Source organism: Lagenorhynchus albirostris, chromosome 15 (assembly GCF_949774975.1).
Source record: "Lagenorhynchus albirostris chromosome 15, mLagAlb1.1, whole genome shotgun sequence".
NCBI lineage: Eukaryota > Metazoa > Chordata > Mammalia > Artiodactyla > Delphinidae > Lagenorhynchus > Lagenorhynchus albirostris.
Genome location: NC_083109.1, coordinates 11,051,575 through 11,079,344, shown reverse-complemented (window position 1 = coordinate 11,079,344; position 27,770 = coordinate 11,051,575). Strand labels below are relative to the sequence as shown.

The 27,770-nt window shown below is 47.3% G+C and overlaps 1 protein-coding gene across 6 annotated transcripts in view; it reads left to right on the top strand.

Moving 5' to 3' along the window:
• The first annotated feature begins 15,160 nt into the window (after positions 1-15,160).
• Positions 15,161-27,770, top strand: part of BCAS4 (breast carcinoma amplified sequence 4) — a 60,663-nt gene continuing 48,053 nt past the window's right edge. For 2 of the 6 annotated variants that reach the window (XM_060122793.1, XM_060122797.1), the window contains exon 1: positions 15,161-15,380. In XM_060122793.1, the coding sequence (XP_059978776.1) occupies positions 15,201-15,380 (180 nt within the window). In that variant the 5' untranslated portion in view covers positions 15,161-15,200. Of the gene's footprint in view, positions 15,381-15,998; positions 16,129-18,877; positions 18,922-27,770 lie in introns of all 6 variants that reach the window. The other 4 variants (XM_060122794.1, XM_060122796.1, XM_060122792.1 and 1 more) reach the window with 4 other exon arrangements.

The window sequence follows — 27,770 nt, the reverse complement described above, 5'->3', positions numbered from 1 at the left end:
AATCACAGCCAAAGCCTCAGAGCCCACTCTCTCTGGCTCTGGGTCCTGAGCCCACATCTGCGCTGGGTTGGTGAGGGGTGTTCCTCAAAGAAGAATCAGGGAATCAGAGTGCTGTCACCTCACAAAAGAAGGACCCTGTGAAAGGGAAGTGAACACAGTGGCGTCAACTGCAGCTTTTTTTAAGAGTCTTTGGGTGTACATTTCTCGTCAAGGAGAGAGTTCAAAGCATAAGGTACTGTGCAAAAGGTAAATGGGGACAGAGGGCAGTCCTCTGTCAAAGGAAAATGGTAAAAGTGGAAATGAAATTTGGGGTCTAGTGGCCTGTTCTGAATTTGATGGAAAAGTTTAAATCTCATAATAATGGCAACGTTTGCTTTTGTGTTTTCAGATATTATTGTTTTATTTTGATTGTATTTACCATAACTAAATCTGATACAAATGTAATGTATAAAGAGTACATAGAAACTTTAATCTGAAATGGCAGAAAGTTCAAAACTCATTACTTTTGAAATACAGAAACAAGAGAATCGTGGTCTTAGAGTAATGGGTAAATGTGATTCCCAAGGGGTTGGAATGGGGTAGGGTGGGTGGGACTGGTAAGCCAGTCTCCCCTTACACACACACTCCACTGCGTTGTTGCCACTTGGGTATGTATGGGCCCAGCGTTGCCAGCTCTTCGAACTTTTAAGAAGATACCAGAAATCCAGCATTTCCCGTGGAACATCCTGATTTTTAAAACAACTCGTGAGACAGACCAAACAGACCGGCCAGCCCCAGCTGGCCTGCAGGCTACCAGTTTGCCAACGCTGTCTCAGAAGCTCAGAACCATGGACCATCAAAGGCTCTCATTCCTTTACTGTGAAACCATCTCCTCATAGGTCACCGTGAGGATTGAGGAGAGTGCCTGAGGATTAATAAGCGCTCTGAATGTCAGCTGTGCTGTCCACTTCTCAGGGAGATGGCTGAGGTCCAGAGGGATTCAGCGACCAGCCCAAAGTAGTCCTCCAACTGTGTGGTCCCCAGACAGCAGCTTCGGCGTCACTTGTATGGAAGTTAGAGATGCAGATGCTCAGGCCCCACCTCGGTTCTGCTGAATAGACCCTCTGCTGGTGGAGCCCAGAGATCTGCATTTTAACAAGCTCTCCTCAGGTGCTTCCCGTGCATATTACAGTCTGAGAAGTCCTCAGATCCATCTGTATCTCTCCTTCACTCTTAGCAGAACTGCTTTAATGAGCATGGCTTCTAAGGTCTTCTGAAATTCATAAAGATGTACGGAAAGCCTTCATCTACTCATCTGGCATCCACTGTACTGTTAACTTGGCGAAAGTAAGCTTCAGTCTCCAGCCCCCTGTGCAAGGGACTCCACTTCCTTAAATTAGTATAATCTGACTTTCCAGAATCTCAAGGTTGATCGAATATGGTAATTCCCCACACAGATCATTAGAGGTGTGCAGAAAATAAGCCTCTGAAAACTCCAGGTTGGATTTTTGTTCTGGGCTATCCACCAAAAGAGAAGACCAAAAAAGGCTAGAATTTGACTAATAGTACAACTCACAGATTGTATCAGTACAGCATTCCTTTTCCAGCCCATCTCCTAGCAATGCCTGAAACGACAAGGAAATATCTTTTATGGCATTGTTCCACCAAGACCTGGAACAGGTTCCACTCAGATGAAACAGGGCACTGTTCTTATGGAACATAAGAGTTCTGTTCCCAGGGTTTCTGTCCTGCCAGCGCGTGCTAGCTTTAAATCTACAGTAGGGTAGTCAGTCGCAAATCAGGTTTTCCCCAACATTCCCAGAGGCCTTCAGCTGCTGTCTCAGGTATGTACCCGGGGTGACTCCAGCAAAAATCTGTATGCTTAGTGACTCAGAAACTAAATCATTAACTTGGTAAATACCTGCCACGCATGGGTAAAGGGAGCTTGAAGGAGAGGGCTTTAGAATGTGGGCCTCCAACAATGCCGTGATGATGACAGCATGGGAACAGCAGTCCTGGTCAGTGTTGCTTCCCCGGTGGATCAGTGACTAACGCCAGAATCATCTGGAATCAGAATCCCCAATCAGTCACTCTCAGGAGTAACAATCCACACCAGGTAACTTAACAAGAAGGTAGATTTCATTTGTTTGAATCTCTATCTGGTAAAGCAGAAAAATGTGGAAAAGGATTCTTGGTTTAAAAACATACATAAAGCAACTATACCCCCAATACATAAATAAATAAATAGATAGATAAATAGATAAATAAATAAAATTAATAGACATTAAAAAAAGTTAAAACACCCATACAGACAACTTTTAACTAGTTGATGTTTAAATTGGGTACATGCATTTACACACACACACACACACACACACACACACGCACACACACATACACATCTGGTCTGCCAGAATGTGGAATTAACATTAGTGTAATGCAAAAAAAAAAAAAAGGATAAAAAAGGACTTCCCTGGCGGTCCAGTGGTTAAGACTCAGCACTTCCACTGCAGGGGGCACAGGTTCAATCCCTGCTCGAGGAGCTAAGATTTCACATGCCACCTGGTGCAGCCCCGCCTTCCCACCCCCCCCAAAAAAAAGGATAACAACGTAATGTACGCATCTGACACACGCATATACAAAATGCCAGACAATACTTGAAAAATGATTCCAAACAAATCTCACCCCAAAATGGCCATCGTAAAAATTTTTCATTCCCTTGTGGAAGGCAACAGTCAAACCTTTGCAATAGTCTTCGCAATTCCGTTGTGGCCCGTGAGGGTTTTTCTAGCGAGCTGGCGTCCATGTCCTCCCTCCACCACCACGGGGCCTTGACTGGTGCTCACAGGGCCCGTGCCCAGTGGGACTGGCATGGGCCTCCATCAGCCAAGCAGACAGCGGAGAGGGAGGAAATCAACAGTGAAGGGAGAGAGCCAGGGGAGGAGGCAAAGTGGCTGGGAAGCTGGCCAAATGGCAAAGGGCTGAATGGGCTACATCAACTCCTGACAGCTCCTCAAATATCCTCGCTGTCCTTTCCCGCTCACTGCGTGGGTACCAGGGGAACACAAAACCCCTTTGCCTGGACGTCGCCAAGAATTCATAAGCGTTCATTTTTAAAACAGCATGTTAAGCAGAGCGAAATGTTCATGATTTTGAGGGATGTGACAAACTGGATGCAGAAGGTGAGGTCACCTTGACATCCCTTAATCAAGTCGTGAAGTTCAAGTTCAGCCTGCCGATTGCTTATTGTGATCATGGTTAGAGTTTTTCCTCTTTTGTAGGGTTTGTGCCTGAATGTTGATGGCTTCTAGGATGGAGGAAAGATGACAAGACTGATAATGCTTACTATCTGAGTATTTTCTTTGTCTTTCCTCTTTTAGCCTTGCGAAGATAAATAATGGTTAAGGATGGATAAAATATTTAACAGTGGCCATGCATAATTTATTCCTGAGTTGTTGCTCATTTCCAGTCCAATAGTTTGCTCTCAATTAGGACTTCTCAGAACCATGATGTCTCCTTGGCAAACTGACATCATGCTTATTTTTACTCTGTTCTTCCTAGGGCTAATTGTTTTTATAATTTGTTGTTGTTGTTGAAGTACTCATTCCTAGATGTTCTCTTCATCAAAAGCAAAAGTCAAAATTCGAGGCAAGGTTTTTTTTAATATTCATTTCTGGTCCTTACAGTTAACTCAGAGCTTCAGAGACATAACCTGGGAAAGAGAAAAATATATTTGCATATATAACTATCTCTTACAAAAACTAGACTGGCTAAGGAAGCTGTGTGTCCAGTGAAGTAATATATGATTTCAGAAGAAATTTTAGGGAAAAAAGTATATGAAAGAAAAGAGTCACCCCCTCAAAAAAGCACTATTCAGAGATAACCACTCTTAAGTTTTTCAGTACATATGCACAATGATATATATTACCTAATATGGATTTTGACAGAAACAGGATCTTACATACATCTAAATTATTCTGTAATTTGCTTTCTTCAGAGGGCAATATATTGTGAATGTCTTTGCTCTGTCAATACAGCTCTACATCTTTTATAATGGCTTCATTGTGTTTCATTGTATAGATGAACCCTCATTTAATAAAACCAATTCCCTTTCGTTTGCTGTTTCCATTTTTTTCCCCACAATTTTAACAGTGCTGTGGTGAGCAGCTTTGTAAATACATATTTTTATTCTTTGTTCAGTTAATTCCTTAGGATAAATTCCTAGAAGAGAAATCATTAGGTCAACGCATGTGTTTTTTTGTGTTTTTTTTTTTTTGTTTTGGAGAAGAAGGGAGCATTGGTTCATGAATATATTCAGTTTCCTTCCGGAAAGGTTGTTCTAATTTAATTCCTCACCAGGGGTATGTGTGAGTCGTTTTCCCCTCCAAAACACCAGATTTATTATTTTTATGCTTTTCCTACTTAATAGGGGAAAAAAGCATCTCTTTATTTTGCTTTACATACCTTTGATTATTAGTTTGAAGGGCTTTTTAAAAACTGTTTATTAGTATTTCTTCTTTTATTAGCTTCTCCGTTTGGGTCCTTTGCATAACATTTTAAAAATTGAGGTATCAGTCTTTTCTTAATATAGAAGTGCTTTGTAGATTAAGGAAGTCAACCTTTTGGTCATCATTTTTTCCTAATTAGTCATTTGCTCCTTACTGTGTGTATCATTGGCTTTTGTATTTATTCTGTAGGAATTTCTTATTGTCCATGGTAAAATTCTTTATTCTTTTCTCTAGTAGTTTCCCTCTCAAATTATATAAATGCTTACCCAGCTTTTATTCTAAGTTCCATACTTCTATGATTTTTTTTTTTACATTTAAATATTTAATCCATCTGATAATTCTTTGGCCATCTAATCTTTGGTTAAACTAAGAGATCTGAGGGTTTTTTTGGTTTAAATTCTCCATTAATTGTTCTAGCATAATGTATTGAATAAGACACTACTTTCTCATTGAATTGTAATTCCACCTTTATCATTTGCTAGTTTCTTACATGTTCTTGGGTTTGTTTTGGCCAAATCACGATTTGTTAATCTACTTGTCTGCTTTGGAAGAATTTCATGCTGTTTTTTTTTTTTTTTTTTATGCTGTTTTGATTACTGAAGCTTTAAAATACATTTTAGTTTCTGTAGACAAGCCCTCTTATTCCTCCCCAATTGTTTATTTTTTACAAATTTAGTTATTCGAATGGTAAATAAATTCACATGGTTCAAACAACCAAAAAAAGTTTTTAAAAGTACATAGTGAAAACACTTTCACCTTTTTTGGTCCCCAGTTCACCCAACTGTCATTCCCTTCCCTTGGGTACCAATTATGCTCTGTTTCTTGCTTATCTCTCCATAGATTTTTTTTTTCATAGATTTTTAATGTAAATCAGACAGTATGAAAATATACTATGTCCCCTCTTATTATTATATAAAAACAGCATATTCTACCCTTTGGTTTTCTCATTTAATATATCTTTGGTAATTCTTTCCTTATCACTAGATAAAATTCTTCCCCATTCATTTATTTCCATTCCTTTTTCTAAATACAAACTTTTAATTTTGGAATTGTTTTAGATTTACAGGAAAGTTGCACAGATAGTACAGCATCACCCAGGTTCCTCTGATGCTAACATCTTATATAACCATGGTACCTTTGTCAAAACTAGAAATTAACATTGGTACATGTCTTTGTCCTCTCCAGCTGCATAACAAAACACCACAAACTAGGTGGTTTAAGCAACAGAAAGTTATTTTCTCAAAGTTTTGGAGGCTGGAAGTCCAAGACCAAGGTGCTGCTGCTGTTTCCCTGTGTTCTCACATGGCCTCTCCTTTGTGCAAGAGAGAGAGGGAGGGAAAAAGAGCTCTCTGGCATCTCTTCTTATAAGGACACTAAAGGCACGAATCTTATAGGATCAGGGCCACACCCTTATGACCTTATTTAACCCCAGTTATTTTCTTAGAGACCGCATCTCCAAATACAGGCACACTAGGGGTTAGAGCTTCAACATATGAATTTGGGAAAGGGGGAAGAAACAACTATTCAGTCTATAGCAGTACATTACTACTGACTGAACTTTAAACTTTATTTGGATTTCACCAGCTTTCCACTAATGTCTTCTTTCTGTTCCAGGATCTAGTCCAGGATACCACGTTGCATTTAATCCCCATTCACTTTTGCAGCTCCATTACATGCAACCAATTTAATATATTAAACAATCCCTTATTGCTGGACCTTTAGTTTGTATCAATTCTTTTGCCACTGCAGCTATGTGGTAATTAATAATTGTATTCATAAGTCATTTTGCACATGCTGAAATATAGTTGTAAGGTAAATACCTAGAAGAGGAATTACTGAGCAAAATGCACATGCATTTGTAATTTCAATAGAGTCTGCTGGTTTGTGTGTCAATTTGTATAACCCAGCCAACAAAGAGTGGGATTGCCCATAACCTTGCCAAACCTGTGAATTTTCACCACTCTGATGGTTGAAGAATGTATCTTATAATGAGGGAGGTCAAACATCTTTTCATATGATGATAATCTACTTGAATTAGCTTTTCTTTCAATTATTTTTGCATATACTTTGCTCATTTGATGTTTTCCTTATCATTTTCCAGAAGTCCTTTATAGTTGAAGATTACACCTTGACTGTGTATCAGCAAATATTTTTTCCCCTCTTGTCATATTGTTTTTCCTAACAAGGAACTTTATTGAGGTATAATTTATTCCAATACAATGTACTTTGTATGGACAGTTCAATGAATTTTGACAAATAGAATACATCCATATAACCACCACCACAATCAAGATATCGAACATTTCTTATATTATTTTGGAATATGCTTAGAGTAGTGTTTGCCGTGCAGAAACTTTTCATCTTTCTATAGTTGAAATTTTCTTTTATGGCTTCTGAATTTTGTATCAAAATAAGAAATGCTTTCACACTCTGAGGTTAAGTAATTATTCATTTTTGACTTCTAATATATTTGTGTCCATCAACTCAGGAATAAATAAACAAACTGTGGTCCGTCCATATAATGGAATATTTGGGGGCCACAAAAAGGAGTAAAGGTCTGATGTGTGCCACCACATGGATGGACCTTGAAGACTTCATGCTAAGTGAAAGAACTCAGACGCAAAAGGTCCCACAACATATGATTGCATTTATATGAAATGTCCAGAATAGATAAATTCATACAGACAGAAATTAGATTAGTGGTTGCCTGGGCCGGAAGTAGATGGGAGGTTTGGGGAGCAATGGCTAAGTAGTGTAGGGTTTCTTTCTTTCTTTCTTTTTTAGTGTTTCTTTTTTGGGTGATAAAAATGTTCTAAAATGGACTGTGGTGATGGATGCCCAACTCTGTGTATGTACTTTAGTCTATACCATTGACTGTATACTTTCAACAGGGGGACTGTATGGTATGTGAACTATATAGCTCAATAAAGTTGTTAAAAAATGATTCACAAACCCCATTCATTCAAAATATATGAACTGTGCCATGTGGACTTTGTGGCAGTTGGGGGGGTCACAGCAGTGAACAAGAGGGTGCAGTTCCTGACCTCATGGAGCTAACATCTAGTGGACCTGCTGTCACACTGTATCCTTGGAAAGAGGATACTTGAAAAAAGAAATTTCCGAGACCATCAGAAATTCTTCTGGCTTCTAATTCACACTTCTTGAAGAATAGTGGTTTCAAGTGACTGGACAGACCAGCTGAATCAGAATCTGCATTTTACCAAAATCCCCAGGTGACGTGTCATTCACCTGGTACATTCAAGTTTAGGAACCAGTGATCTAGAGGTGAATTTTCAACCAAAGCAGAAACCCTGTCTATACTGTCCCTGTCTAGGAGGAGACGGCCCGACTCTGCTTGAATTGCCCCCGAGGTGGAGCCTCACCCCTCGGAGACCCCATCTGTTTATTCACATACAACTCACCTTCGGAAACTTCCCCCTTCACTTTAAGGTGAAGTCCGCTTCCCTTTAGTCATACCTGTGTACTTGTTTTATTTTGTTGTGTTAACAAATTCCCCCAAACTCAGAGGCTTAAAACGACACACGTTTGTTATCTCAATTTCTGTGGGTCAGGAGTCTCAGTACAGTTACCCGGCTCCATGGCTCAGGGTCTCTCTCACAAGGCTATAGTGAAGGTGCCGCTGGAGCTGTCTGAGGCTCGAGTCCACATCCAATATCAAGCACATTCAGGTCGATTTTAGTTCCTGCATTTGTAGGTCTGAGGCCCTGGGCTCCTGGAGGCACCAGCTGTTCCTTGCTCCGCGGCCCCCAGAGGGGTGCACAACAGTGTGACTGCTTGCTTTCCTCCAGGCCAGCAGGGGTGCGCCTCCCTGACTCCTTCCAGCTCTGACCTCGAAAGCCTCTTTAAGGACTTGTCTGGTTAGGTCGGACTCACCCAAGATAATCTCCCTTTTGATTAACTCCAAGTCAACTAATCAGTAACTTCATCATGGGAATGATAACCCATCGTATCCTCTGGCTCCCCCCGTACTTGGGGATTATGTGATGTACGCCAGTGGGCTGGGATCTTAGAATTCCACACAACTCCAGGGGACGCCATGCACGCCGTTGTCTATGTGAGTGGTGTTCTGCACAGCTAGGCAGGTGGGGTTTCTCTGTTTTTTCATGTCCCTGGCTCAGTTGTCATTCTTCTCTCAGCAGCCCCACGGAATTCATCAACCCCTTCCTTGCGATCTTCCTTTAGATAATCCAAGCTTTCTCCTGGCAAAACAGCTCCTGATCCTTCAAACTGTCATTACATGTCGTAAGGTCACATGAGCATCACATGAACATAAAGTCAGTCATAAACTGACTTTATGTTCAGTTTGTCTCAACAGACATTTATCAAATGCATTCTTGGTGACCAAAACCTTGCCACCATCAGCTATATTATCTATCTGGCCATCTTCTTTGTCCTCCCTTGAAAACACTCTAGTTTGTCAATATTCCATTTATAATGTAGGATTTATTGAGCACTTACTGTATGCCAGCCAGTGTTTAAAGAAGTTTTTTGTAGATTGTCTCATTGAATCTTTTCAGCAATGCTGTGAAGTTGTATCATGCCATTTTACTGATGAGGAAACTCAGGCACAGAGAAGTTAAGTAATTCTGCCAAGGTCACACAGCTTTTAGGTGGATGGAACCCAGACAGTTTGACTCTAGAGCCTGTGCTGTTAGTCACTGTGCATTGTTCCCTCCCAGAGGTACATTCTGTACCCAGCAGGAGCCCTCCAGGGGCCAGAAGACAGTCCACTTCTAGCTCTTTGTACTGCATTCTGTATTTTTTAGTTAATGCATCCTCATTTGCTCTTTAGCAGCTGTGTTATTTCAATATCTTAAGTTAAACTCAAAATCAATTAAAAAATTCTCTGTGGTTGTCACATGAACTGCTGAAGACGAGGTTTCCCACATCCTCAATAATCCTCAAAAAAGTAAATACTTTTTTTTCTGCTAAATATCATTGTGTTTGCTGATGGCCATTGTTACAACCAGGGGCCCCTCTCAGCTTATTTGCTGCTGAGATGCCTGCAGGTTTCATATAGAGCAGGATCTCTTTTATGGAACACACCTACTGTGTACACAATGCCGTACCCTGTACTCCAAAGACACTTAAGGGCCTTTGAATCCTAGTGAATAGAGATACAGGTTCCTGAAGCAAGAAACAAATATATTCCAATGTCCCAAATAGTCTAATGAATACTGTTTTACCAGGGCACTTAACTACTTTCTAACATCTTCTGACGTATTCCGATCCATCTCAGTGTGATATAGATGAAAGAGCCATGGGCTTGAAACCCAACTCCACGCAGTTACATACATGGGCCTGGGCCACAGTTTCCTGAGCCTCAGTTTCCCCAACTGCGAAACAGAAAGTCAAGTCCATAATTCCTTTTTTTGAAATTTTGAAATCCAGGAAACTGAAAACCATTTGCTTTTTTCCCCATCGGGCCAGCAGAAATGCATTGACCAGCAGAACCTGAGTCGGACTGGCATGAGATTTATTTAAGACCCTTAATGAGCTCATATAAGGGGACTATTCATACATTCTACTGAGAAATACGAAGTCTGATAACAGGGTGCTGCCCCACTCGTCCTGGAGTTGTCACCTCGGGTGTCCTATGTGCTCCATGTTAACATTCTAAACCCAGGAGTTCTGATTCCGAAACATGTCTGGCCCCAGGGGGGTTGCATTAGGGGTGGTGGGCCTGTAACGCCCAGGACTGCCAGAGCCTGCAGGAGAATTTACAGAAGGCGCTAAGCTTCCGCCTGGGTCACCGAAGCCCGGCCACTTCACACCTTGCTGGGCAGGGTCTTTTCCCTCCAGAGTCTGTTTAAATGGAGGCAGAACAAACAGCCTGGGACCCACATTTCAGTAGCTGGAGGGGGAAGGAAATGCCTCTTTCCTCTAAACCCAGGATTCTCCCCTCACTTTCCAGGACCGGGGCAGCTCTAGCTGGAAAGCCAAACGTCGACACATAGGGAGCACTTTGAGTCTCGACGCTTGGCCTCTTGCCTCCAAAGCTACGAGCCCCTTTGTGCAGCTCTGTTGTGGAAAGAAAAGGCGCAGAGAAAAACGGATCAAATGCCTGAGGAGAATCAGAAGCTTTTCTTTTACAGGGAACGAAGGGGATGTGCTATCTCCTATTACCATAGAGAGATCATTTCAAAACTGTGATAGGAAAATGCTTTTAAAACCTGGGTTTTCACCATGCTTCTATCAAGAGGGGTGGTGTTCTAAATCATGTTGCTGGTGGCGAAACAGAGACACTAAGCAGGAAAGTGACTCCAAACTTTAGATGAGTGTGTTTATTGAGGACTGACTTCTAGCCACTGGACTCCTACAGCAAGCCCCCCAAAACGCCTGAGACGTGTGTTCTGTCCTCCAGGAAACTTCTGTCTGATGGTGGCCTTACTTTCAACTTAGCCGAAGGTAGAAAGTGTCAGAAGGTAAGCTTAAAGGGCTCATCTCTTTGCGGGTCAGAAAAAGGGCCCTGGAAGAGCGACCTTGAAGGCTGGGTGGAAGGCAGGGAGGGCAGTGGGCCCAGGGGCAGACGGAAACGCTGGACGTCCATGTGGAGCCCGGCAGACTTGGGGCATATTCAGGGGACCCCGGAAGCAACACCCAGACACTTTCACAGACCAAGAGGTCAGAGAGGGGGTGGGGAGACTGCAAACTGGGGCAGCTCCTAGTTGCCGCAGGGCAGGCCCACAGTTTCCTGAGCTTCCCTTTCTTTCGAGAGAAGCCACAGTTAAATGTGTGAACTGTAAAAGGTACCATTGAAAGATGCAGGTATTTAAGCACGACGTTGTGCAAATCTAACACACCTACAGATGCCTTCGTTTGGGCCGCTCAGTAACAAAACACCATAGCCTGCGTGGCTTACGAGCAGCAGACATTCATTTCTCCCAGATTGGGAGGTTGTAAGCCCAAGATCAGGATGCCAGCAGGGTCAGGTTCTGGTGAAGGCCTGCTTCCGGATTGCAGGTGGCTGACTTCTCCGCGTGTCCTCACACGGTGGTAAGGGCAGGGGAGTTCTCCTGCGGTCTCTTAATTTATTTTAATTTTTCTTTTATATGTATATATTTTTTATATTTATATTTTTCTTTTATATAAATATATATGTATATATATATTTTTTCTGCAGAGCTCCTTTGTCTTCGAGTTAACCTTTGTGAAGGTGATGGGGGCACAGATCTTCCTGTGGACTAGACACCCCAGCCTGGTCTTCTTGGGTCACCTCTGTAAGAGCACTAATTCCATTCACAAGGCCCCACCTTCTGAGACCATCACCTTGGGGTTAGGATTTCAGTGTATGAACTTGGGGGAACACAAACCTTTGGTCTATAACGGCAGGCTGCGTGGCAGGGCCAGGACTCAGGTGAGGCAGGCGAGATGCCCAGGGCACACAAGGAAAGGAGACCCTCACTCCCTGGGGCCAGTCCTGACTGGGAGACCCCCTTAACAGTTTGTACTCCAAGTGTCTCTCTTACCTCCTCCGGGCCCTGGCTCTGCTCTGTGGGCTCCCATTTGCATCTTAGGGTTCAAAGAGAAACGCAGTAGACAGATTGGCAAGGGAGGCTTGGGGGGTGGAGGTGTTTGAACTTCACTTGGTGAGTACTGGGGAATTAAGAGCAGGAAGAGAGGTGGCTACAGGTGCTTTGGGCTGGCAGAGGGGCAGGGCAGCCACCAGCTTTCCCAGTGCCAGGCTTCCCTGCAACAGGCAGTGTAGCGTGAGTAGCAGGTAAGGACCTGCGTTCTTCCCTTGACCGATTATAATCCCTGGCAAGTGACTTAACCTCTCCGTGTCTCAGTTTCCTCACTCTAAAAGGGGCATCAGCAGAGCCTCCCTGCCTCACAGGGTGCGGAGGAGGTTCAAGGCGGGCGCCTCTGTGAAGAGTTCTGAACAGAGCCTTGCACTTAGTAAGCTTTCAGGACGTTCCCAATGAGACCAACGGGCCTTAGAAACGGCCCGCGGAGTTAAGCAGCTTTGGAGCTGCACAGATCAGAATCACCTGGGGCATCCTTTCAACCTCCCCAACCGAGGCCACGCCCCCGACCAATTAAATCCCAATCACTGGGGAGTGGTCTCGGCGTCAGTATTTTCTGGAAGTTTCCGAGGCGCAGCCGAGCTTGGGAACGATGCGCACCTAGAACCCTGTGTGCCTGAGGCCTGAGCTGGCAGAGGTGACCTTGAAAAGACACAGACAGGCAACCATTTTGTAGCTGGAGGTGAAGCCAGATGGGACGGGGGTGCGGGGGTGGAAGGCTGTGTGGCCTCGGGGCCCAGCCGGGGGCCACTGCAGCTCCCGGGGGGGTCTTCGGGGCCAGGCAGCCACGGGCGCCCCGACCTCCGGCTGGGAGGGAGCCGGCTGCCTGGCCCCGCGGAGGACTCCCGAGCAGGAGGCCGCAGCAGCCGCTCTGAGCCCGTCTTGGGCGCCAGAGGGAGCTCGTGGGGACGCGCCACGGCTCCATCCCCACAGCTGGTTCAAACTGGTTTGGGCAGGGTGCGGCCCAGGCGGGCTGCATTCCAGGCCTCGGGCTTGCCGCCTGCCCCAGGGTCACCCCAAGCGCCTGTGAGCGGCCGGGGAGTCTGTTTAAAAATTCATCTTCTTTGTTTAAAATCATTAATTCGGCCTCCCACGGGGGTCCCTGGCTACAGCCAGCTGGACTAACCGGAGAGGGGCTCTTCTCAGCCTGCGGGGTGCTGCGTGCATCACAGTCAACGGCAGAGCTTTAAAAGCTGTTCCCAGCTCCCCTTCGCCCCAAAGACTGCGATTCCGAAAGGTGGGCGTGGGCTTCCGGGCATCTGTGTTCTAAGCAAAATGTTTCTAAGGCATCATTACATTTAGAAAAAAAGACTAGAAACAAAATGACTCTTGGCTAGCCAGCGTGGCCCAGGGTATGAATCGCGGAGAGGCTGGTGAAGAGCGAAGATCTCTTTTCCAGACCCACATCTCCAGGGAAAGGGGGTCGGGGCAGCACTTTTAGCTAATATCCCAGGGTTTTGTTGGTTTTTGTTTTTTTCCCAGTGAGTCATATTGGGCATTTTAAAAGTTTAAATACTATAACAAACATCAACAGAAGAAATAAAACGTTACAAATATAATTGAAACCCCTCCTGTATCCCTCCCCCGTTTCCTCTCCCCCACCCCAGAGTAACCAGTTTCCTGAATGCGGTGTACATCACTCCCATGCCCGGCTTTACACTTTTACTCCATATGTCTGTATCCATAAACAATATATAGTGCGGTTTCACATGTGTTAAAACCTTTATGTTAATGGCAGCGTGCCCTACAGAGCCTTCACGATTTGCCTTTTTTTCTTAGCATTATGTTTCTGAAATTCGTCCGTCAGGGGAAGTTTGCTGTGCTCAGGACTGTGGCTAATCTGAGGCCGGTTCTGGGCTTTTCCGAGGGAGGGCCCCAGTCAGCCGGTAAGGGTGAGGGTCGGAGCTGGGTTTCTGGGTGCGTGTGGGATACAGAAGGGCTCTGAGCATCAGACGCATCAGCATAGTAATGAATGGCCACGTGCGGGTTCAGTGAGTTCCTATTAAATCCTTTTCCTTAGCACCTGAGGCCCAAGTCTTTGCCAAGAATTTTCCAGAAAATTACTCTGGCCTGAAGGCCTGAATGTTTGGGCGGCGATGTCGAGGAATTAGCAGTGGGAAGCTGTGGAAGTGGGAACTGTACAGTGATGGATTACCCAAAAGACAGATCATGTGCTCACGCCCCCTACCTAAGGTTGTCAGATAAAATATAAATTAAGATTTAACAGGACGAGGGTGAGGGGAGTCCTGTATATTTATTTGCAGCCCTAAGCGCAGCCCGATTTTAAAAAACGAATTTAACATTTTAAAAGACATCATAGGAAAAATGAGACCGCTAGACTTCCCTATACCTCGTTACCTTTTTTAGAACTCTCCTCACTAGCATTGCTTTGGACCCCACCCTCTTCAGCCTCTAAGGGGTCTAGACTAGCCTCCTAGGGGTGCGGGGCTGTGTCCAATTTAGTGCGCTGTAGAATTCCCTGGGGAGCTTATTTTAACAGCTGCCCCTGGGAGGAAGAGGATCGCTACGCCCGACTTCCCTAATTTTTCGGGCTGTCCGCCTGGCGCAAACAAGATGCTGTCCTAGGAGGGGCCTTGTGGGCGGGGTGATGGCGGGGAGGGGTGGTCTTTAAATGAAAGGATCCTCTAAGGTATCTGTTCTCTATCCTGAATGCACGCTGGAACCACCCGGGGAGCTTTACGAACAACTGATGCCCAAGCCCCACCCCCAGGGATTCCGGCTGAAGCGGCCTGGGGTGAGGCCTGGCTTCCGGGCTTTTAGAAACTCCCCGGGGCATTCTAAAGTGCTGTGGGAGCTGGAACCGCTGCTCCACCGGATTCCAATGAAAAGGGGTGGTCTATGCCGATGGTTCTCAAACTTGGCTCTATGTAAGAATCACCTGGCGAACATAAAAAGTACTGATGCCCAGGTTCCAACCCTAAAGGTTGTGTGTGGCCGTCAGACTTCGGAAGTTTTGAAGGAGCCCCAGGTGATTGCAATCTGAAAGCGAGTTTGAGAATCGTTTACCAGGTGGTGCGGGGGCCGGGCGTAATGAGCGTCGCGCGCCACTGGGTGGCGCTGCCCGCTCGGCCCGGCGTTCCGGGAGGCGTGGGCCGCGGCCACTGGGTGCGCACCTGCCCCGCCTCCGCCAGGCGGGCCACGGGGCATGCAGCCGGTCGGGGGCGGGGCTCCGAGGCCAGGACGCGGCGTCGGGTTCCCGGGCAGCCGTCGCCAACTGGACTCTGCCGCGCTCCTCATGCTGCTCGTGGACGCCGATCGGCCGGAGCCCGTGCGCAGCGGGGCGCGCGAGCTGGCGCTCTTCCTGACCCCCGAGCCCGGGGCCGAGGTAGGGGACGGGGTTGGAAGTGGGGGAGGCGGGTCTTGGGGTTGCGGGATCCAGGGCTCGCGCTCCCCCGGGGAGGAGTGGACGAATGGAGACCCCTTGCGCGCTGGACCCGGACCCTCGGCTTCCCCGCAGCATTCTCTCGTACCTGGCGCTGGGGCTCCGGACCCGCGCTGGGGGTCCGAGGGGTCCCTCCTTTGCGGAGCGGTGGCTGTCTGGCGTCGCGCAGAGATGCGCGTCAGGTCGCGCCCGCCCTCTCCTCCAGCCCCGGTTCTCGGGGGCCCAGACAAGCTTCCCATCCCTACCTGAGACCGCACCCCCACCCCCAGCATCCTCCGGGATGCCAGACTGAGGCGCGCTCGGAGCTGCTGCCCGTTGCCAGCCTGGGCCCCGGGGGAGGCTGACTCCCGGTCCTGCCCCTGCCCGGGCGCTCGGCCTGCTCTGCTCTGAGCTGATGCTACATGCCGGGAGGAGGCGGGCAGGCTGCGTCTGTGCGAGGATGCTGCCGGCCTCGGTACGCTTCTGTTGCTAGGAGGGAAAATACCTCATCTCTGGCTGTACTTTCTATTTTAAAAGCACAGAACAAAAAGTAGATCTAAAACTAGCCTCTTTATCTTCCAGCTGAAGCCAGTATGTTGACAGTGCCATGAAAGTTATTTACCGAAGTTCACCAGGAGTTATGTAGGGCCAGAAAGTCAAGCCATTCTCTCTTTAAATCTCAGAAGCAGTACAGAAGTATTTAAAATAAAGGGTAAGCACCCTCTCCTTTTTCTCTCTCACCTCAATTCTAGTTCCCAGAGATAACCATCTTTCACAGTTTGGTGTACATCATTCCAAACACATTAAAAATGCATTTACAAATGTAGGTATGCATATATACTAATAATTATACATAATTAGTTTTTACCAAAAAAACCCACGTGATACTAGAATAATGTTCTGTAACTTGCTTTTCTTTATTCAAAATAGCATGGACAAATGGAGAGTGACTTAATGGTAAGGTATAGGGCTTCTTTTCAGAGTGATGAAATAGTTCTGGAATTAGTGCTGATGGTTGCAAAACTTTGTGAATTCACTGAAAACCACAGAATCGTACACTTTAAAAGAGTAAATTTTATGGTATGTGAGTTATATCTCAATTTAAAAAAATAGTATGGACATATTTCCATGTCAGAATGTATCTATAAGAGCTGTCCAATTGAAATATAATTTGAGCCAAAGATGTGAGCTGTCCATGTAATTTTCTTTTTCTTTTTATTTTTTTGGCCACGCCACGTGGCATCTGGGGTCTTAGTTCCCCGACCAGGGATTGAACCCATGCCCCCTGCATTGGGAGCTTGGAGTCTTAACCACTGGACCGCCAGAGAAGTCCCCCATCCATGTAATTTTAAACGTTCTAGGAGCCATATAAAAAAGGAAAAAGAAACAGATGAAATTAGTTTCAATATATTTAATTTTTTCCAGTTTTATTGAAATTAATTGACATTAAACACTATAAGATTTAGATCTACAAGTTTCAATGTATTTAAAATAAGTGTCTCCAAAATATCCTTTCAGCATGTCATCAGCGTAAAAAAATTTAAGGAGATTTTTACATTCTTTGAAGTAAGTTTTCTTTTTTTATATAGTGATTCCTTCTTTTTTATATATATAAATTTATTTATTTTTGGCTGCATTGGGTCTTTGTTGCTGCGTGCAGGCCTTTTCTAGTTATGGCGAGCGGGGGCTACTCTTCGCTGCCGTGCATGTGCGGGCTTGTCATCGCGGTGGCTTCTTTTGTTGCGGAGCACGGGCTCTAGGCACAGGGGCTTCAGTCGTTGTGGCATACGGGCTCAGTAGTTGTGGCTTGCGGGCTCTAGAGTGCAGGCTCAGTAGTTGTGGTGCACGGGCTTAGTTGCTCCGCAGCATGTGGGATCTTCCTGGACCAGGGCTCGAACCCGTGTCCCCTGTACTGGCAGGCGCATTCTTAACCACTGCACCACCAGGGAAGTCCTGAAGTAAGTTTTCAAAATCAGGCTTGGACGATTGAACTTACAGCACATCTCAGTGTGGACCAGCCACGTTTTAAGCACTTGATAGTCATGAGACGCTGGCGGCTTCTGCATCAGAGAGTGTAGGTCTTCATCATTCCTTGGCTTCCTCGTGTCCCCCCATCTCAGAATAATTCCTCCTATTTTCTGAGCACATACCATGTACCAGCAGCGTGCTGCACTCTGTCCATGGATTATGTCATTGCATCCTGGCAGTGACCCAGTGGCTAGGATGTTATGTCGACTTCATAACTGAAAACTGAGGCCCTCACTGAATAAGCAACATCCTATGAATGTCCTGTAATTTCTGAACCACACCCCCAGGGATGGGCATTTAGGTTGGGTACCTGCTTAAGGGTTTAAGTAACCTGAGCATCTTTCGTGTTCTTTCTCCCCCTTGCTCTCAGCAGCAAGGTGTCACTGTGTCCAGCGGCTCAACCCAGCCTCATCTTGTCTCGACTAGGGACAGCCTTCAGGAGAAGCTGCATGTATTAACTTCATTTGCTCACTCAGGGCTCTCTCTAACTCAGACGCAGGCTGCTCACGCTCGTTTGTAATGGCCGTAATGAAGAGCCGAACTCCCTGTAGCTCCACGCGGCAATAAAGCCACTTAGAGCTCTTGCTGAAGTTTATTTACCCAAAGAAGCAAAAACTGCCAGGGTGGAGTCGCTTGCAGCCTCTACTTAAAGCTTCATTCATTAGCAGTCCCTCGCACTGAAGCTGTTTGCAGATGGGCAAATGAACTGGAAAGGGAAAGTCTGGTTTGGGAACAGGCCTGGGCAGCCAGTGCCTCCTGTACCAGCCCCTGTCCTAGGGCCACTTTGGGCTTTTAAATGGAGCAGTAGGAGTCTCAGACCAGCCAGCTCCAGTCCTAGGGGTGTCCTGGGGTTCTTAGGGAAGTGGGCCTTCCTCCTTCAACACCTTGAACCCCTGCCGTGTGCGGGGAGTGAAACACACAAGGGCTCCCACTCTCATGGCCCGACTGTCAGACAGTAAACACATAACATACAAAACCTCTAAATTGTGATGAATGCCATGGAGAACATGGGCATGGGTGATGTGATAGAGGGTGTCTTTGTGTCTGGGAGACATGGGGTGGGGAAGGCCTCTCCGAGAAAGCTTGAGACCCGTGCGGTAACCCCTTAGGAATGGGCAGGGAAGAGGAAGCACAGAGGTCCAGGAGGGCAATTAGCAGAGGGACCCCACTTTGTCTGGGAGTGTTCAGGGAGGGCTTCCCTGAGGCAGCATCATTTTAGGCTGAGCTCTGAAGCATGAATAGAAGTTGACCAGGATGAGAGGTAGGAGGAAAACATCCCAGGCAGAGCAAACAACTGGCAAAGATCCTGGGGTGGGATGAAGCAGGGTGATCACCAGGATAGAAGAGCAAGCCGCAGGGAGAAGGGGGAGCTGTGGGAGACGGGGCTGGTGAGGGGGCAGAAACCGTGTTGGGCCTTTGCACTGTCTCCCCAGATCGAGGAGCCGCTGAAGGGCGGCATGTTGAGATGAGTCGGCAGGTGAGCATTTTACTATTTCTAAAACCTTTGGGTTTTTCTGTCCAACCAGCTTCTTGTGTTTTACTTTCTCTCTTTTTCTGGTTTGAACTTCCTCTTTTAGGGGAAGTTTCAGGCAGGATCTCCGGAAGCTGCTTCAAGAAGGCAGGGAGAGAGAGAGAGAGAGAGAGAGAGAGAGAGATGTTTGCCTCTTGGATGCCCTGTGATTTAGGGGGGAGGGGAGTTCAGGGCCCTCCCAAATGGCTGACTCCTGATACCCACCCAAGGGTGAATTCCTGACCAGACTCTGAGAATTCCATTTGGTTCCTGTGCTGGAACACGGGACAGATTTGCCCACAGATGGGGTTAATGGCCTACATGGAAGGAAATAAAGGAAGCCAGCACTTTCTCACACCTAGGGACTTTGCTTGAGTGGGCAGAGGATGATGGGGGAAAGCGCCTGTTAACCACATGTGGATTAGATCAGGGGTTGCAAACTGGTGGCCCAGAGGCTGAATCCAGTACTCTGATATGATGGGTTCAATTCACATAGGGGTTTTTAAATGGAGAATTTTCATGAAGAAAATCTGAGTTTCTTGTTTATTTAAAATATGGACAGTCTGGTAATCCTAGGTCCCTGTTTCCTAGTTGTGGTCTCCTGTTTGCCACAGTCCCCACTCCTCCTCATTGTCTCCCTCATACCGAAGTTGGTATCAGTTACCATTTACCCTTGTGCTTGAACCTTTGAATTTTCTGTAGTCATTATAAGAGGAAAGGGAACTATTTCTCCAAACCGTGTGTCTGGACTGAAATGGGAAAACATAAATTAGCCAAAAATGCCTTGAGTTTCAAGAAAAAATGTAGAAGAGACTGTTTCTTTGGGGAAGTAAAGAATATTTTATTGTGTCCAACCTGCAAACACCCTGTGCCTATGGGAACCCTGGCATGTGTCTTATTCTTGTGACCTACTGGTCCCCTTTCGGGATTCAAATTTGGATGTTCAGATTAGAAGTCTGTGGGTGGGTGCCAGGGCACAGTCTACTCTGTCTAGAGATGTAGTTCTATATTAATTTATTCCTCAGATCTTTTTTTAAAAATAAGTTTATTTTATTTATTTATTTTTGGCTGTGTTGGGTCTTTGTTTCTGTGCGAGGGCTTTCTCTAGTTGTGGCAAGCGGGGGCCGCTCCTCATTGCGGTGCGCGGGCCTCTCACTGCTGCGGCCTCTCTCGTTGCGGAGCCCAGGCTTCAGATGCGCAGGCTCAGCACTTGTGGCTCACGGGCTTAGTTGCTTCACGGCATGTGGGATCCCCCCAGATCAGGGCTCGAACCTGCGTCCCCCGCATTGGCAGGCAGATTCTTTTTTTCTTTTTTTTTTTTTTTTTGCGGTACGCGGGCCACTCACTGTTGTGGCCTCTCCCGTTGTGGAGCACAGGCTCCGGACGCGCAGGCTCAGCGGCCATGGCTCACGGGCCCAACTGCTCCGCGGCATGTGGGATCTTCCTGGACCGGGGCACGAACCCGTGTCCCCTGCATCGGCAGGCAGACTCTCAACCACTGCGCCACCAGGGAAGCCCCAGGTAGATTCTTAACCACTGTGCCACCGGAGAAGCCCCCTCAGATCTTTATGGAAGACCTGCTGTGTTCCAGGCACTGTGCCGGGCACCGGGGAGAGGCCAGTGAGACAGAGGCGATGCCTGCCCTCCAGGTGTGGCACTGCAGTCAGGAAGATGAGCCCACTAGGAGTTACCCAACAGAGTAACTAACGGTAATAAATGCCACGAGGGAGACACCTGAGGGGCTGTGATAGAGACACACAGGAAGATTGGAAGGAACCACCAGGCAAAGATCTGGCATCATGTGTGTCGCTGGAGACAGGGAAAAATGAGGTCTCCAGAGGTGCCTGAGTGGGTGGACCTCAGTAATAAAGGGGAGAGGGGGCAGGGCCAGACCAAGGCGTGGGGTCAAGGAGAGGAGTCTGGATTCGATTCTGGGGTGTCATGGATAGAAGCTGTGAGCAGGGCCAAGCTGGGTGTGAGCAGGGGAAAGACGGGATCAGATTTGTGGACTTAGGGCTGCAGTGCCGGAACGCGTCGGAGGGGCTGGCGTGGCAGCAGGGGGACCACAGATGTGGATGTCCCGGTGGACATACACCGAGCTGGCCAGGCTCCCTGAATCAGAACCTTCGGGGGTGTGAGAGCCAAGGCCAAGGTGGGCGCTTGGAGAGGGGCAGCATTTCTCGGAAGAAAGTTCCTATATTTCTCCCCGCAGAACTGCCCAGCAGTGGAAGGACCTGTCCCTGGCTCTGAACAATCTCTTATCACAGGACAGCTGGGCTTTGGGGGAGGGTCTCCTTGGAACCTTGGCTAGAAGTTCCCAGTCTGGCTGACTCTCAGCACGAACCGAGAAGCTTTGAAACAGGTTCCCAAAGACGGGAAGTGACCCTGGTGCCAACCAGCCCAGGCTGGTCATGTAGCGATGCTCCCGTGCAGCGGACAGCCCGCGGCTGCACCGAGTCAGCTCTGAACATGCCATTCCGGCACCGGGGAGAAAAGCAAGACGCACAGAGGTGTGTGCAGTGTAAGTAAAAACTTTAAAGGCAAAAAACACCTATTTCATGCATCTATAAATAGGAGATCCAGTTACATCGATCGCTGGGGTGGGGTGTGGTAGGTGGAGCCTAGCCAAGGTGAGAGCACCGGTGTAGGGCGTGGTCCCCAACCTTTGCCAAACATCTGCATCATCTGAGATCAACAACAAAAAGTGCTGATGCCCAGCTCCCACCCCCAGATACTCTGATTTCGTTGGTGTGGGTGCCACCTGGGCATTGGAACGCTGAAAGCCCTCCAGCAGGGTTGTAAGCCTGGAGTGGCCAAGACTGATTAGTCTGTTGGACAGTCACCACGACTGCTAACTGTTGGAGGCACCCCAGGCCTGGGGATCTGGACTTGTAAGCGCCCCTCCGGAGATTTTGATGGCCAGCCTGCCGGGGGCTCACAGCTTCCGTCAGTGCTAGCGGGACTGGCCCCATGCCCAGGAATGCCTGCTTCCAGCCGCCGCAGGAGGACAGAAAACCCGTCGGTCCTGCCTGCTGCTGTGTCTACCGCACCAGCTACTGCTGCCTCACATATCAGTTGAAGAAGCATCCTTTGCAGATGTGTGCCTCCCCCCAGCCCGCTTGCCCCTGGCCAGGCTGAGTGGAGGGAGGGCCAGCTCTGGAGCCATATGGCCTGGGTTCAGATCTCGGCTTTGCGCTCATGCTTCTCTCTGCCTTTTCTGCTGCAGTTGTGGGGTTGGATGAGATGATTCACGGGCAACACTTGGCTCAGGGTCAGGCCCGCAGTGAGCGATCTGGTGCATTAGCTACAATTATTCACTTAGTCATTCTATAGCTGTTTATGGAGCAGGTACCAGGTGCGGACCCCATGTCAGGAGCTGGAAAGCAAAAGTGCAGGAAAGGCCCACCGCCCTCAGGGCTCTCAGAACAGTTGGGAGGGTGGACGTGACACACATTAACATTTCCACACAGTGTTTGCAAGAGGGCGATTTCAGCCCTTCGCTTGTGCAGAAGATGGTGAATTTTCTCTCACTAGCGCGACCTCGTGTAAGCCTGGAAGTCCAATGTTAACTTTCTGTATCTGTGTACGTGAGACCAACCATAGATTCCAGTTTTTGGTTTGCAAAACATAGTTGCTGCATCCACGGTCAGCATGAGCCCCCGGTTCTCTTAAGCTCTCTCGGGATCTGAATTTTTTCCTTGGTGCAAGTGCGATGGAAATTTGGCCTGTGGTTCTTTTAAGTGAATTGGAGTTGGTTTTAAAATAAGTTTGTTTTAAAAATAAAAAATATATGCACATGTTACAAAATCCAAAGGTCCCGGTGACCATGGAATGCTGAGTGAGGCCCTGCCTCCCCCGGTTCTCAGCCCCTGCTGCTCTACAGAGGCCGCTGCAGGCCATGCCTGTGTCCCCTGTCGTCCCCACCTGCCGCCTCCCCCTTCTGCATTGTGCTTTTTTCACTCACTATGTCTTAGACAGCTTTCCATATGAGTGCACAGAGAGCTGGCCAATTATTTTTTAGCTGCTAAACAGAATCTCATTGTCTGTCTGAATTATAATTTAGGTAACCGTTCCTCTACTGATGGACATTTAGGTTACATGGATTCTTTAGCTGTTACAAAGTGTTGCAGGCTTCCCTAGTGGCACAGTGGTTAATAATCCACCTGCCAATGCAGGGGACATGGGTTCGAGTCCTGGTCCGGGAAGATCCCACATGCCACGGAGCAACTAAGCCCGTGCGCCACAACTACTGAGCCTGCGCTCTAAAGCCCACGTGCCGCAACTACTGAGCCCACGTGCCGCAGCTACTGAGCCCACGTGCCGCAGCTACTGAGCCCACGTGCCGCAACTACTGAAGCCCGCACACCTAGAGCCTGTGCTTCTCAACAAGAGAAGTCACCACAATGAGAAGCCTGTGCACCGCAACGAAGAGTAGCCCCTGCTCACCACAACTAGAGAAAGCCCACCCACAGCAATGAAGACCCAACACAGCCAAAAATAAATAAAAACTAAAAAAAAAACCCAAAACAAAGTCTGTTGCAATGAGTATCTCTGTACGTACATCATTTTGCATTTGTGCATATATGTCCGGAGGATACATACCTAGTGGGGGAATTACTGGGTCCAAGGATACATGCATATAAAATTTTGGTTGCTGTTGCCAAATTAACCTTCTTAAAAGTCAGGGTCAAGGCGAGAGTAGAGTAGTCAGCCCTTCTAGACGTTCACACCTCAAGGTCAAGGGTCCCTCTGGGGGATGGGAACTCTTATTTGAGCTGCTGTAGGGGCCTGGGAGGAGGGAGTTCCTGTGTCCCCTCTTTGGGAAGTGGATCATCATCTAAAGGGCCAGGTCCTCTCAGTTTGCGATTCCAGCGCAAGGCCATTTGGAGAATCCCTTCATTTGCTCTTTCCAGCCCTTCATTCTTGGCTTGCCCAGCTCCCAGGGTCTTTCTGCCATTGATCCTGCCCTTTCATCCTGTGCACAGAGATGAGGCTGCTTCCTCTGAAGACCTTTACTTTCCCTGTCATCTGAAGGGGCCACCATGAGCGCTTTTGGAGAAGAGGTGACATTACTAATTACATGCCCTGAATGTGGACAGCCCTCACAGTCCTTGAGCCTGTTTCATTTTCACCCCCGTCATGTACTCATGGGCCCTGGCCCAGCCCGGCTGGAGGAAGCAGGAGCAAGGTCAGGCCATAGCGCCAGGTGTCAGGCAAAGCTACCACCACACCCGCCCCTGAACTGGCTGCATGTGGGTGTCCTCTGGCTGGCATGGTGATCTGCTTTTTAAAATGCTAAGTAGATGCCAACTTTTAAAAAGTGGGAGTTTTCACATAAAAATCCAAATGTCTGGCTTCTTTAAAAATGTTGCAGCAAAAGCTACAGGTCTTCAGTGGCCTTGTTCCTGGGCTGAGTGGACCTTGTGGTTTCTAGAAGGATTCTCGGGGGGTGGGAGAGAGAGAGGGAGGGGGAGGGGGAGGGAGAGAGAGAGAGTGTGTGTGTGTGTGTCTGTAAACAGCATTATTGTGATATAATTCACATGACATACAACCCACCCATTTAAAATGTACAGTTTAATGGCTTTTGGTTTATTCACAGAGTTGCACAACGATCGACCACAATCAATTTTAGAACATTTTCATTACCCCCCAGAGAAACCCTGTCCCCCTGAGCTCTCCCTCCACCAAGAACCCCTAATCTACTTTCTGTCTCTAAAGATTTACCTGTTCTGGACATTTCATAGATGTTTGGGTTTGTGTGGTTTTTTGTTTGTCTGTTTTTGTTTTAAATTTATTTATTTATGTTTGGCTGCGTTGGGTCTTTGTTGCTGCGCGCGGGCTTTCTCTAGTTGCGGCGAGTGGGGCTACTCTTCGTTGTGGCGCGTGTGCTTCTCATCGCAGTGGCTTCTCTTGTTGCGGAGCATGGGCTCTAGGCGCACGGGCTTCAGTAGTTGTGGCTCGCAGGCTCAGTAGTTGTGGCACACGGGCTTAGTTGCTCCACGGCATATGCGATCTTCCAGGACCAGAGCTCTAATCCATGTCCCCTGCATTGGCAGGCGGATTCCCAACCACTGCGCCACCAGGGAAGCCCGATGTTTGCGTTTTAAAGACACCAGTCGGTCAGAGGTTTGAAGGCTCTGTTCAGCCTACAGTCAGGTTTGTTTGGCCGTCATAGTGTTTTTAAATTTTTTAGGTTAGTTTTGAACATTTTCGAATTGGAAGAGCTTTCATAAATATCTAGATCACCCTTTTGTCTTTTTTTTTTAAGTGTTCTATTTTTTTAAAATAGTTATTTATTTATTTATTTTGGCTGCGCCAGGTCTTAGATGCAGCACACGGGATCTTTTAGTTGCGGCGTGCATGTGGGATCTGGTTCCCTGACCAGGAATCGAACCCGTGCCCCCTGCAGTGGAAGCGCAGAGTCCTAACCACTGGACCACCAGGGAAGTTCCCAGGTGTCCTCTTTAGATGGGGCCTCCCATTTGCCACAGTCCCCACCCCTCCCTCTTGTCTCCCTGCATGGCGTAAGCTGCCATTTATTTATTTATTTATGGCTGCATTAGGTCTTAGTTACTGCACGCGGGCTTTCTCTAGTTTTGTCGAGCGGGGGCTACTCTTCGTTGCGGTGCGCGGGCTTCTCATTGTGGTGGCTTCTCCTGTTGCGAGCACAGGCTCTAGGTGCGCAGGCTTCATTAGTTGTGGCATGCGAGCTCAGTAGTTGTGGCTTGTTGGCTCTAGAGCACAGCCTCAGTAGTTGTGGAGCACAAGCTTAGTTGCTCCGTGGCATGTGGGATCTTCCTGGGCCAGGGCTTGAACCCGTGTCCCCTGCATTGGCAGGTGGATTCTTAACCACTGTGCCACCAGGGAAGCCCCAGCTGCCATTTATTATCCTGCTGGTGCTGTTGTGTTTCTCGGAGGAAAGTAAAACGTCTCTGTCAAAAGTGGGAAACTGAGATAAGCAATGTGAAGAAAACATTCTTAAGCGTGGCCCCCTTCCCTAGTATTCATTTCCTGCCTGGCTTCTGTGTCTTTTTGAGTTTGGAGACCCTGGTGGGGTCACAGCCGTCTCCTGCATGGGTGGAGCATCTCACCAAGAGTAACCTAGAGAAAGAACTTACTTGACCCTCCTCAGCTTCCATCTCCAAACACAGAGAGTCGAAGGATTCCCACCCCCCTTCACTTTCAAGTGGGGAAACCGAGGCACAGAGATAGTCAGAGGTATAGTTAAGACCACACAGCATGAATGCAAATGGGGACTAAGACGCCATCACGGCTGCTGTTCTCAGGCTGTAGCTCTTCCAGGAGAGCACTTTTCTTCCTCCTTCCCGTGGCCCTTTTCTTTTCTCCTCCCTCCCTCCTTCCTTTCTTGCAACAAATATTCGTTGAGCACTGTATTGGTTACCAATTGCCAGGTAACAAACCACTCCCAACCTTAGTGTTTAAAAACGACCCCCATTTTATAGTGCCTGATTTTGTAGGTTGGTGGAGCTCCTCTGCGCCGTTCTGCTCCTGTGGTGTCGGCTGGGCTGCCTCATGAGGCTGCGTTCAGCTGGAGGGTTGGTGACAGTGGAAGGTCCAACATGGCCTCACTCATGTGTTGGGCAGTTGGTGCTCCAGCCGGGGCACCTCAGTTTTCCTGCACAACCTCTCATTCTCCAGGATCTTTTCCGCCCTGTGGCCTTTCCAGCAAACTTGCCTGCTGTTGTCTTCCAAGAGGGTGAATCAGAAGCTGCAAGGTCTCTAGACTCGGAAGTCACAGAGCGTTGCTTCCACCACATTTTACTGGTCAAAGCAAGTCACAGACTAGATTCGGGTGGAAAGGAATGATCCTACCTCTTCATGGGCAGAGTGGCAAGGTCCTATTGCAAAAAGATACGTGGGATGGGAGAGAGTTGGAAGGCCGTCTTAGGAAACACAGGTACCTACTATGTGCCAGGCATTAGTCTAGGCCCTGGGAACACAAAGGTAAAGAAAAGAAAAGAAAACCCTTGTTCACCAGGAGCTTTCATTCTGTTGGGGGAAGATGACAGGAAACAAGTAAAATATATAGTAAGTTATGTGGTGATAAAGGCTAAAGAGAGAAATAAATTGGGGCAGGATGTGGCGTGGTAGGGAAGCTACAGGGTCAGGGAAGGCCTCACTAAGGAGAGTCATATGAGCAAAGGCTAGAAGGAAGTATGAGATGAGCTTTACCAGTGAAGGGAACAGCAGGTGCAAAGGCCCTGGGGTGAGGACATGGTTGGTGTGGTTGCTGGGGAGGCCTCCAGTAGGCATTTACTGATTGAGATGGAAGATGGGGGAGGACTTTTTTTTTTTAATTAACATAATCCATATAACATAAAATTTACCATTTTAAAGTATAAAGTTAAGTGATTTTTAGTATATTCTTGATGTTGTTCAGACATCACCACAACCTAATTCCAGAACATTTCCATCACCCAAAAAAGAAATCCCGTAACCATCAGCGGTTATTCCCTACTCCCCCTCCCCCCATTCCATGGGGGAGACAACTACCAAGACACTTTCTGTCTCTGTGGATTTGCCTCTTCTGGACATGTCACATAAAAGGAATCATGTAATTTGTGGCTTCTTTCACTTAGCATATATTTTCAAGGATTATCCATGGTGTAGCACATATTAGGACTCCATTCTTTTTTATGGCCAAATAATATTCCATCACATGTACATGCCATATGTTGTTTGTCCATTCAGCAGTTGATGGACATTGAGTTATTTCTACTTTTTTGGCTATTATGAATAATGTACAAGTGTTTTTGTACGAACCTCTGTTTTCAGTTCTTTTGGATACATTGCTG